The sequence below is a fragment of the Zeugodacus cucurbitae genome, chromosome 4 (genome assembly GCF_028554725.1).
Source record: "Zeugodacus cucurbitae isolate PBARC_wt_2022May chromosome 4, idZeuCucr1.2, whole genome shotgun sequence".
In the NCBI taxonomy this organism is placed as follows: domain Eukaryota; kingdom Metazoa; phylum Arthropoda; class Insecta; order Diptera; family Tephritidae; genus Zeugodacus; species Zeugodacus cucurbitae.
The window spans coordinates 64799757-64813012 of record NC_071669.1 but is presented as its reverse complement, the minus strand read 5'-3'; the positions used below and the strand labels follow the sequence as shown (position 1 = coordinate 64813012).

Sequence of the window (13256 nt, the reverse complement as noted above, 5' to 3'; positions counted from 1 at the left end):
CTTAACAACGTTCTTTAAAACTGTTGGGTAATAAAAAATAATCATATAATATATGTTTAGTATAATTCTAGATTTTTAAAATATTGAAATTAAAACAATATTTTTTGTCTAACGATTCCTCTAAAAATATAATCCTAAAAGTCATATCATAAACAATATTTTCATATGTAGCTTTAAACCTACTAGTCGCTGAATTTTTGTCTTCCTTTCCTTACTTGTTAATTATATTAAAAAAATTAAAAAAGTTGAAATATAATATCAGTAATTGCATTGCGAAATGAAATGCAAGTCATTTGCATTAAGTTGCATAATTATTTATTACTCTTTTAGCCACTTGTTGAGCGCATAAAAATTTAATGCATTCAGACAAATACATAAATGTGCCCGTGTGACGTTTTACTGTTATTTTATGGCATAATTGTATTTCTATGGATTAATTGGCAGAGACATACACATAGACAAGTCGAGGCAAATTAATTTAGTAGCAACATGAACTCTAAATTAATTGCAAAAGCAAATAAATAGACATACACGCAGAAAAGTGAACAGTAAACAAATGCATATATATGCACATACAGACACCCAAGCAAACAGCACGCACTGATTGAACCGCCGAGTTAATTGCAAGCGAATAATCATGCAGACAAAATGACAAAAATAATTAAATAAACCAACAAAAACAACAACAGCAACTACAATTGAAATGTGCTGCTGCGTGAAGGTGAGCGGCTCGATTGATTGCAACTTGCATTGCGTAAACGGAATATGTTGTAGCTAATGACAACTGCATTCGTTTGTTTCCATGGAAGCACCGTTCTGCTTCAAAAGCTCTGAAAAAAAACAACGGAAACCAGCAACATGGAAATTGCCAAAAAATTGCTAACTTGAAGTTTATTGCTACCGACTTGCGTAATGCGTTCAAGACAAACAGTCAATAGAGCGCAACAACAGCAACAACAAAAATTCGACAAACCGACTCGTTAGCCAGCAAGTGAAGTGCAAATAAAAATATTTTCCGTTTCAATAGAAGTCAACAAATTAACAATATCAGCGCAACACACTTGTTGTTGTTGTTGCCACAACAGGTTGTTGCGTCGCACAGAGCACAACAGACAGCACAAAGTTGTTCAAATTCACGATCACCAACCGCTGTCGCTGCGCATGCGGCAATCTAACTAGTGACCGCTGAAGGTTGTTGTGTGGCAGCAATTAGACATACATACGTACGTCACTCGGCGTTGTTGCAAGCATAATGCTATGTACGTGCGCAACGTGCTACATGTCACAGTTGCAGCATGTGTTGCCCCTTCTACTCATAACCCACTTCACATATGTATGTATGTGTGTGCGTTTCTTTTACCGTTAGCCAGCACGCTACAATCGACAATTAGCAAGCACAAATTTTATTAGCCGCATTTGTTTATTAGCCCGCATCTATACAACGTTCCTTTTCCCCAACATTTTATAGCACTTCAAAATAGTTGAAATATAAATTGTTAATGTTTAAAAAATAAATGTCTTTGTATGGAGAAAAAATTCGGCAAAGTGACACCAATTGTAACTTAGAAACAATTTTTGACGCAGCTGCATTCAATTAACATATTCTGCAACGCCTACTTAGCACAAACAAGTTTTTGATATATGGGCTCATAAAATTATTCTATCTTAAGGCAAGTACCTATGTGACATTACAGAAAGACGTAGGCCGAAAATTTATAAATAATTATAGTTTCAAGTATTGCTTATTAAATGAAGCTGTGGAAATAAAACGGGGAAGCTAATATTGAGTTCACACGTCAAAAAAAGCATGTTGAAATTTTATAAAATATTTAATTAATTTTTCTTTTTAGTTTAGTAACTATTGGAGTAGATTTTATAAGATATTTATGTATTTATAATATCGTAACATGATTATGTAGATTGTAGAATTAAGCGTCGGGCCAAATGGGAGCAGCTCATAATAGATGATTCCCTACCAATCCCACCAAACACACAGCAAAACCTTCCTGGTCGTCAATGCCGGCTTGGCCACTGTTTGGGACGATTCACCGGCCTTCGACCACGACGGTTTTCGCTTGATATTGTCGTATGTGATCAATTTTTCGTCGCCAGTTACCATCCGCTTCAAAAATGGATCGAGTTCGTTCCCCTACAGCAGCATATCGCAGGCGTTGATTCGGTCCAGAAGGTTTTTTTGCGTCAAATCATGCTGCGCCCAAACATCAAGCTTTTTTGTGTATTCAGCCTTCTGCAGATGGTTTAAAATGGTTTGGTGACTAACTTCCATCGCCTGGGCGATGTCACGAGATGCCACATGCGGGTCTAACTCGATGTTTTCCATGGTTTAAACGGTATTCGTCGTCACATGTCTTCCGCCGGCTGGCTTATCCATGGTGTCATTTTCACCCACTCTGAATCGTTGAGACCATTCCTCCTCAGTTCAAAGTGAGAGAGTACCATCCCCCAAAACACCATTAATCCCACGGAACGTTACTCTAGCGCATTTGCTTTTAACGAAGGAAAACTTAAAAAATAGCGCGAATTCCGGCGTTAGTGAACTTCATGTTTACATGTCTATAACTGTTGAACGCAATATCCAAACTAATCATGCCGGTGTCGTTTTGTAAGTTATATCAAGACCTTTGAAAGATGTATACATAGCCAATAAATTCAAAAGACAAAAAGACGGAAGGGAGATTTTTGCCAACATAATATATAAACAAATATAGAGTCACGTTCCTGATAACCCTGTGAACTAAGTGCAAATCCTCAATACCACCCTGATGGCTGATAGCTGAATAATCGCCTTCGAAATCCTAAAAAATGGCTATATGAACCATTTTAGTGCAAGAAATATCGATAGTAATATTAAAAGCACCTCTTTATCGGACCCCTAAGCTCAATTCTACAGAATCTGAAAAAAATATTAGTCTTTTCTTAAGATCTTAATTAAATTACTTACTAATTGTTGTTGTAAAAACAGAAATTATTCCCAAATTTAAGAATGCTACCGAGCTTTCAGTCTCTATCCGGATAAAAATCCGGGTCCGTTGCAGTAATTGTACATAGACCCGTCTGTCATCAATCTATGAGCAAAACTGCCAAAAATGCAAACATTGAATTCTGGGAAGTTCTTCAGAGTAAAAGTTCTTTTACAAATTATGAGCTCGGCGATTTTCGATTCTTGGCCAATAACAATACTGTAACGTTGCCCCAACCTCCTTAAAGACCCATCCCAAAAGTTTGAGAAGTTGGAGTTTGAGAACGACGGTTCTAAGAAGCGCTGGCTTAAGTACATAATGTCGAATGGGGATTGTTTCAAAAGGGGGCAACATTAATGTAGACGGATGAATAGATCTTTATTTTGTTCAAAACACGGAATCAAAATGGATGAGGAAAAATCACATTGACAAGCAATGAGGTAAGAAGACAAACGGAATATTCAAGGTCATTAAGGTTGAGTGTATTAACAAAAGCAAATATTATTCAGTTTTATGTCCGATTTGATAACATTTTTGATGCAAACAAATTTGGTGAAAAAGTCTCCTTTTTTTCAAGAATATTTATGACCCCAAGACATAGGCAAAGCGGCAAGGATTTTCATGAAAATCAGGAGGTCATCGCTGAAACATTGTTTTTGTAGTGTTTCTGTAGCACAAAATGGCTTCTAAGGAATGTTTTGAGTTAAGATACCCTTAGGACACACACAACAAATAGACCGAATAATGTTCTGGCGTAGACTTAAATAAGTATTTGTAAATATATTATTAAAAAAAGTGTATTATATAAAAAAAATTCAAAGAGTTTCAACTAGAAACTGCGGATAATTCTTGAAAACTTTGTGAGGCAATTCTTCAGCAGTTAATAAATAACCATTTGAGTGTAATAAATAAGTTATGACAGCATAAAATTCTTAAGAAACTCTGAAGAAAAACGAGCGTAACTAGAATTTACCAACACTTAACGCTCGCAGACACGTTTTCAGTCATCATAAGCATGCCATTAATCAAAGCGTCTAATAGCACTGTCCAACAAATGAAGACTTTTTGAATGGAACAGAATAGCGACCCTATAATTCTGAAAGGGTATGTTGAGTAGATCATTTCTGTAGAACAAACTTATGGTCCAGCACGTCTGAGTTTTTTTTTACAGTGGGTCAAAGTTTTCATTGTTTGGTCGAAGGGAGCATTCTACTATATGAAAAAAAATGTTGTAAGTTAATGTCTGAGAGAATTCTTATGGTCAAAGTTGTATTGTGGAATTGTATGAGAATTGTTTTTGTGGAAGATCTTAACCCTCTAACTGGTTTCTTTATGGGTCAATTTGACCCTATTTTCGAGAAAATCAAAAACGTGCTGGACCATAAGTTTGTTCTACAGAAATGATCTACTCAACATACCCTTTCAGAATTATAGGGTCGCTATTCTGTTCCAAAAATGCTGTTGGACAGTGTAGTAGGATATTGTCCTCTGCATCTACGAACGTGCAATAAGTACATACATATATGTACAATATTCGGGTATATATATAAATATTTATATATGTAAGTGTGTGTGCCCATTTATGGCATATGCACAACAAAGTTGTTTGCATTTATAATGATATAAGCGCGTATGTGCAACATATAGAACTAGTTATATATACAACTACTCTTATGAAAGCAAAAAAAGCCACGACCTACAAGCACCTTAGCGAATGTGCAAATAAATGCAACTACCGTTACCACTGCCACTGTCAGGCAACAAAGCGGCCAAATTTGGTTGGTGCAACAAAAGCAATCAGCTGTAACACATATAGCCTACAGCAAGCGCCTACCCGCAGTGTTGTTGTTGTTGCTTGTTGATTGCATACTTGTATTTTTGGTTTAAGATCAACGTTGCAATTCAATTCTGCGTTCAATTACGTTCTAAACTTTGGCGAGTCAACAACAAGTTGAGCGGTTAAACAGTGTAAAACGTATCGTTGCGCTTATTAAAGGAAATTTTTGTCAAAATTTGCATTGAGCAATACAACAACAAAAACAAAATTAGTAATTTTAACAATTTTTTTTTATTAAAAAAATATAAAGTGTTCAATTATGGTTTTGCTGCGTGTCATCAAATATCTTGTGGGTTAGTAGTGTCTCTCAGTGTTTAATTAGTGTATGAAATTGATTTTCAATTAACTCTCGGCTGTGACACGCTTTCAGTTCAATTAATTTTTACGCAGCTCGTTGTTTATAGCTAACGCTTTGACAAGCTAAACGAGTTACAGTGCTGACGGTGTGATGCCAGTGAACTTTGTCAGAACCTGTTGCTGTATTGAAAATAAATTCTAATTAAATATTTAAAAACATATTTAACTTAATAAATTATTATTATTTTTTATTTAAAATTATTTTTTTTATAACTTTTTATTATTTTTCATATAATTTTATTATTTTTTATAATTTTTTTTAACTTAAAATTATTTTCCATTATTTTTTATTGGCGTTTTTTGTGCTTTCTGTACTTGAAGGTTGTGTGGTGCGTCTGTGTGAGGGGCTCAACCAGAGCGTTTTGTCTTGGAAAATGCTCAAATATCGCATGTTGCAACAAAGTTGACTAAGAGGCGTACGTGGGTGGAGTCGGCGTGCTCTACTTTGTGTTACCTTCGTTGGCGATGATGAGCTGTTGAATATCTTCGAAAATTTATAGTTGCACTGAAGTTATTTGAAGTTCGTTACTTAAGTCTTTTGTATTGTGTAGTTCAATGTGGAAGCTTGTTGGAAATAAAATAAATTTTTTAATGCTTTTTTGCTCTATAAAAACAGTGTTAGTGTACATAGTTGTAATGTTAAAACAAATATATTTTCTAAATAAATTTCAATGATTTTGTGTTTATTTATTTTTTTCTAATCAGTGGATCGGTATTGAAAACCATATGGTACTGAACTACTATTTATAATGCTATATAATAACGATCTGTACTTGAATTATATAACCAAATAAATTCGAATTTTATTATTTTACATAAAATGTCATGGATTATAGTTATATTAAAAAATTTGCAAACAATATTAGTTAATATTAAAATAATGTCAAAAAAAAGTATGATGAAAATTAATTAATAAGGACATTGGCCATATATGAAAAATCGTATTTCCTTTAAATAAACCTTTGAAGAGAATTTCCTATTTAAACCAAATTAAAAACAAAGTTTCCGAAGATTTCTGCTGACATAACCCCACTTTTGTCATATAAAACTATTTGGAATAATTCAGTAAAATTATATTTCATTACATTACAGAATCATTCTTTTATCAAAAATATTATTTAAATATGACAACGAATTTATAGACGAAAAAGTCTATTAATAATTTTCAAATGTTCTACTAATAGTATTTGTGAAGTCTTGAAGTCTTTACTTTTCTAATCGCCAAAGAAGTCATAAAATCTAAATGCACAGATAATATTAATTTCCTTCGCCGGTTATTTATACTTATTTACCAAAGCTTAGAGATTTAATTGTTTATCTGTTATCCCAAAACAACATTATATTAAAATTTGTTTAATAAAAGCAAAAAAAAATTTTAAATTTTAAACCTTAGAAATAAGTACCACCCTAGCTTACATTAATATTTTTACATTGACATATGCACTTATAATTGCTATAAGCGATCACATGTATGCTCTCCTTCGATTACTAGTCTTTTAATTATTCTTCTTACAGCTAATTATAGCACAACTTGACTTATTTTTAGCCGCAATACTACACGCCTATCTTCTTGTGTGTATAATTAAATCGCCTACGGAGGCATCAAAGAGGCGAGTATTTAAAAATAGCAATAAGTACGATGACATATGCCGGGAATTCGCGACAAGCATACAGGTTTGGATGCACTGAAAAATGTTTGATATATATGTGGACACACACATACTTAAATAATTATATAGCTTCACAAACATAACTGCATTTAAAGAGTAAAAGCTCAGCTAAGCAGAAAATACGTACAAACATATAATATATGTATATACATATGTATATATATATAATTATAAGTAGGTAAGCAGACGCCCTAAATTTCTGTAAAGTCTGTCAGTCAGTTTAGCAAAGCGAGTTGTTTCCGATTTAAACTGCCTATAACTCAATAATAAACTAATGACTTATTTACTACACGACAACGATTAAAAATAAATATTTTTCCAATTAATTTCATTAAGGAATTATATTGAAGAAACATAGTTCAATAAGCTCTTATCTCTCCCATTATAAATTGTTCATTGGTCATTAAATTATACGAGAGAAGAATAGATGCCGGGTTTGTCGTATAAATGCCTTCAATAGTCCACTTCTCTGCTCGCTATGTTTGAACTCTGAACTCTTGTTAAACAAATTATATGTGAAGAAACTGGAAAAGTATTACGTTAATTACAAGAGAGACGGTATATAACTAATTGCAGTAGTCTAACCTGTTTAAACTCACGCCCTCTTTAATTATATAGGTCAGGCATACGCGTACGCAGTTACTTTTATGGTCCCACTAAACCCTACACACACACTCCTCATACAAAGATTATGCAGAAATTACTAAAAGTGCGTTAATTCACTAAAATCGAGTATGAAAACACCAAATTTTACAGAATTTTTTTTAATGGAAAATGGGCGTGGTTGCGCCCACTTATGGATCAAAAATCATACGCAGGAACAACTCGAGGCCAAAAAATAACATTTAATATAACCGATTTCAACGAAATTCGATCAATAACAATTTTTTGTTATCTCATCAGTATAGTTTGAGATCGGTTTACAACCACGCCTACTTTGCTTATACCACATTTTTGAAGTCCATCTGGATCTATAAATTAAGCACTAGGAAAATATCGGAACAGAATTTTGCACAAATACTGCATTTCTAGTGTGGCATCACCCGTCTAAAAATCCGACTATAAATTTTCAAAGCCCCAGATACCGAGTATGAGGTGCTTTAGTACTTGTGACGAATTTTTTACCGAAAATGTTGGCAAAACTCTCAGATATTCTAAATAAAGTCAGAGGATAATTATAATAGTGTGCCTCTGTGCCGAATATGGGCAAAATCTTGTCAATACTTCTTCTAGCCCCCATATATCTCATAAACGGATTAAGCGTATAATATTGCATATGATATAGTTTGATACGTGAATAATTGTGTGTTATCATAATAAAATTAAATTTAGGGGTTACATGGGTTTCGAAGGTTAAAAAATCGATTTTTTTGCTTATGAATTTCTACAACATCTCTGGAATATTATCCTAAATTTTCAAGTCGATCCGAAAAGTTTCGGAGGTACAGAGTCAGAGTTCGCTCCAAGTCAGGTATTATTGTTACTCAAAACTTTAAACGCGTTTTTCTCGGAACCGTGTTTTCAAAATCGGTTGTCAAATGCTCTCGAAAACTTGTAAACCGATATTGATGAAATTTTGTACAGGTATTCAATTTAGACCAACTATCCTCTGGGTAGCCAACAGACATCCGTTTGGAGGCGAGCTAAAGTGAGAAGGCGAAACCCGCTTGTGCGGTTGTGCGTAGGGTTTGGAACCCACCACATAAAAACACCCCCTAATGAATAGGAAGAAACAGCCTCGGATGAGAGACCCCAATTTTCGATGCAGTACCCGCTGGTGGAAGCCGAGGAAGAGGTAGACCTCCACTCCGATGGAAGGACCAGGTGGAGAGGGACCTGGATTCGCTTGGTATAACCAATTGGCGTCAAACTGCCAGAAGGAGGGATACGTGGAGCGCTGTTTTGGCTACGCCAGTCAAGAAGAAGAAGAAGATTCAATTTATTCGTGTTTGGACGATTTTTTGGAAGCATTTTTTTTCAATTACAACTATTTAAAAAAAAAAACAAAATGTGTAACCAATTTGACCGAAATTTTTATTTTTTGGTAAAATGTCAGCCCAAATTCCAATTTTTACTTTTTTTTGGCTTTTCTTCGTTCAAGCACGAGTTTATGGTCTTGCCACTTATTTTTGTTTTTTTCCTTTTGGATGATCCTGTCTGGAGTTATGCTGACAACGCGGACACACCTTTTTTCCGAGGGGTCACCGGAAATGACGTCACAATGGAGGAATTTTAATTTTGTTTTTTATTTCAGAAATTATTCCTTAAATATGTATTTATAAAAAAAATATTGAAAACAGGCCGTTTTTACCCGACAAAACCCACGTGACCCCTTATTTAATTACGGGAGTACAAAATGTTCAATAACTCCCGAACCAAACCGCTTTCTAGTATGATAATTTTAATTTTTAGTATCTAATGTATCTATACAAAAAATACAAAATTAAAAATCTCTTCCTTTAGGAAATTCAACAATCAAATTTATAATTATTTATTTATATAAAAAATCTAAAACTTTGACTTCTGCGGAAATTAATTTTAAATTAAAATATCTTACCAAATTAAACACCCTCTAACTGACCGTACTCCTCCATATAAACCTCAATATTTACTATTTAAATCGATGATGTTTTACAATAATTCACATTGCTGAAGCAAATTTTTAAAATTCAGCAATAATATGAATGATCTTATAAATAAAGATGTATATTTGTGTATGAATATGAAAATTCCTTAGAAATGTCTGTGTAGGTTATCTCGCAATCACTTTGTCCACGGGCCACGTAGTCAGCATCCCAAAAAAAACGCCCCTAATATGGTTCAAGTACTCAATGTGGACACTGTTTATAGCTATGTATATACCAACAATTGTATATATTTGCAGGAAAATGATAGTATAAATCTTTGCTATTTCAATACATATTCTTATCTGCAGCAATTATATACACAGATGGACATACATACATAAATAATTCATAGAAACTGTAAATACTTATCAGTGAAATTATATTAGTATTTGCAATGACGTGCATTCTTATTTATATGTACTAATCAACATATGAATATGTTTGTATGTATATATTGGTACGTTAGTATATGAAGCCTAGAACGTAAGAGGCGCTTGAAATGATAATCTTAGCTCATTGGCGCCAAATACGATGAGTACTAAAATAAAGTAGCAAATAAAATATTTTTTTTTTTTGTAATTAATTATTATTGATTAATTTAAAATAATGGATTTTATTAATAACTGGTGATAATTAAATAACCACCTAAGTATTTTTATAAGTAAGTAGCTTGGAAAAAAAATTATAAAAAATATTTAATTAATTTTGTTGACCAAAATATTTTATAATATATTTTATAATTTAATATTTAATTTTAAATTAATTTTTTTTTTATTAATTATAAAAAATAATATGTATATATAAACGTGTAAAAAATTATGCTAACCTCTATGTACATATATCATATCAGTTCACTTTACCGAGTTCCCACTGTCACTGTTAGTTACTCACATATATGTATTTATGCAAAATCCAAGTTTATAACGGAAACTGGGATAGATTCACATCGCCAGTGAGAACATTTCAGCCGACGCCGCACAAACAGTCGACTAAGAGATTCCGTGACAGACAGTTTGCAACGCCAGCAGAATTTACATAATTGCTGTGTATAATAATTAAAAATTTTATTTCCATAAACAATAACAGCGCGTTTTTTTATTAAATTGTAGTCAAAATGAGAACCACAATTACAAAAGTGTCTTTTATCTGTTTGCTAATGGGTAAATATTGAATGGAATTATATAATTTATATTTAAATGTTAAACAAGTACTAAATATATTTTATTGCTAATTTTAGTACTCGCGCTTGTCACATTGGCTAGCGCAGATTCACAATCGAAGCCGAAACAATGCAACGAAGAATGTCCCACGACACGCGATCTCGTTTGTGGCTATGACAGTAATTGTTATGCTAGATTTGACAACAAATGTCTATACGATCGATTAAAATGTAACACGAAGCACAGTAAGTAGAAGCTCAACATAATATTTTTTTTTTGTGAATAATATTTCGAAAATAATTTAATTACAATTGATAAGAGTGCGTAAAAAAGAACAGCTTTGAAGGACTGTCTTCAGTTAAAAGTTTGTTAAATAAACTCGGAAGTGTTTTTAAAGCCTTTGAGTGAACTCTTGTAGTAGTTCAGACGAAATATTGTATGTTTAAAAATAAATACAAAGTGTTGGTCCATATTGTATAGCTTAATAACGATTTTCAATTAGTTTTACTATACAAATACAATTAACTAATATTCAGGGACAAAATTAAAAAGTTTAGAAACAAATTCCTCAGCTTTTTGGGACATAAAAAACATTATACTTAAGCATTGTGCTTTTTTCGTGTCAAAAATCGCTAATTGAGGCCAGTAAATAACATTTAATATAACCTAAATTGAATACGTATTCATCATAAGTTCTAATACTCCAATAGAATAAAAAGGGTGGAGGATCAGAGCAATGGAAATTTTATTCTAATTATAACTGAGAAAGAATGTCGACTTCTTATCAGTGAGACTCCGTATTATAAGGACTCATCACCTCGGTCTAATATTATACCACTTTCTCGCCGATCATGTACGTATGTGATTGGCATTGGAACCGTTTAGCCGGTTATAGCCGAATCGATTATAGCGCGCCACTCCTCTCTTTTCTTCGCAGTTCGACGCCAGTTGGAGATCCCAAGTGTAATCAGGTCGCTCTCCACCTGGTCCCTCCAACGGAGTGGAGGCCTTCCCCTTCCTCGGCTTCCTCCGGCGGGTACTGCATCGAACACTTTCAAAGCCGGAGTGTTTTCGTCCATTCGGCCAACATGTCCTAGCCAGCGTAGCAGCTATCTTTTTATTCGCTACACTATGTCAATGTCGTCGTATAACTCGTACAGCTCATTGTTCCATCGTCTGCGGTATTAACCGTGGCCAATGTTCTGAGGACTATAAATCTTGCGCAAAATTTTCCTCTCGAAAGCTCCTAGTGATCCGATCATAGAACATGGTTTCTTTCACTAGACACTACTAGCAGGTAGAACTAACTGTATAGTTTACGAAGACAAAAATCATGAGATAGGTAATACAACTCCAGGACTTAGGTCATCAAAAGTTCTTGCCAATAAAATAATTGTTCCTCTTGCTGTATATGGAAGAAGAACTGTGCTTCTGGAACCATTTAGTACTGCAACAATTGGAATCTTGGAATAAAACCATATTAAACACACCAGAGAGTAACTTTTTCTGAATACAAGTAAAATCTGAAAAGGTTTCTTCAGGATGGGTAGAACTCCAAATGCTATAAATTTACTTATACCTAAGACAAAAACTTGCTCTATAAGTTCCTCCGAAAATAAAGTTACATGAATATCAAACGCATCACTTTGACAGTTCTTTGAAAACACCCTATAACTATAATAATAGTATTTAATAATATTTTCCTCCAAAAAGTAACCCCACAGTTGCAGTAATATCCATTATTAAATTGAAATTATCTCTGTTCATTTCAGATCTCGAAACGGTGGACATGTCCCTGTGTGATTTAGCTGAACGTAAAACCCATCCAGCTTATAGGCTTTGCTAAGGACTAAGGACACTCGCCTACTCTAATATGTATTTTAATAAATTATTTGCAATGTCATTACCAAACTAAATGTTAAACAACAAATATACTCAAAATATCACTACACTACACTAGTCTTAAGCGGATTTCTTGTAGACAATACTTATAAACAAAAACCAAAAATAACCTAACAAACTTGACACTAAACAATGTTCTCATCATTCAAATAGAATAAAGAAATAACAAAGTTTTTACCCTACTAGCGAATGCCTGCTGTTTCGAATTTTCAATGTGCAATAAGAAGAGCTTTAAAAGTGTTTAAGAGCTTTAGCCAGAATAAAAACAATCAGAATAAAATTGTAATTTTATTATATTATTTAACTACAGTGGAACTTCTCTAACTCGAATCTCCATAATCCTCAAAAAAACTTCGAATTAGAGAGACTTCGAGTTATAGAATTGTCGTTAAAACATAAAATTTTTCAAAAAGCTGTAAAATATAGATTTTTAGACAGTTTTATTTATTTCTTCGCATAAAGTTTTAGATACATCTGTTAATATGTTTTCTGTAATTTTGTTTGTTGCAGTCTGCTATTGTTTGGCTCTTGACGTCTGTATCCCAAGACTTTGTTACATGATTTATGCAATCCATAAGTGTAATATCATATTTTTTGTTCGCCTCCATAAGGTATAGAGGGACTCTGTTAAAATTCTTCCTTGATAGTAAAATTTTTAATTTTGTATACTGTCCTAACCAAAAATTTCGATTTATGGAAGGAAATGTGTATGAAATTTGACT

The 13256-nt window shown here is 33.3% G+C and overlaps 1 protein-coding gene and 1 long non-coding RNA gene across 2 annotated transcripts; both read left to right on the top strand.

The window, feature by feature from the left end:
• The first annotated feature begins 4742 nt into the window (after nucleotides 1-4742).
• LOC105211156 (uncharacterized) lies at nucleotides 4743-5861 on the top strand. Its single transcript, XR_851665.3, has 2 exons — nucleotides 4743-5111; nucleotides 5497-5861. It is a non-coding gene; the product is annotated as an uncharacterized LOC105211156 (long non-coding RNA).
• A 4568-nt stretch (nucleotides 5862-10429) lies between these two features.
• LOC114803849 (uncharacterized) lies at nucleotides 10430-12724 on the top strand. The gene is made up of 3 exons (XM_029039571.2): nucleotides 10430-10632; nucleotides 10710-10877; nucleotides 12405-12724. The coding sequence occupies exons 1-3, from the start codon at nucleotides 10587-10589 to the stop codon at nucleotides 12476-12478; spliced, it is 288 nt and encodes a 95-aa protein (XP_028895404.1). The 5' UTR covers nucleotides 10430-10586; the 3' UTR covers nucleotides 12479-12724.
• The last annotated feature ends 532 nt before the right edge of the window (nucleotides 12725-13256 follow it).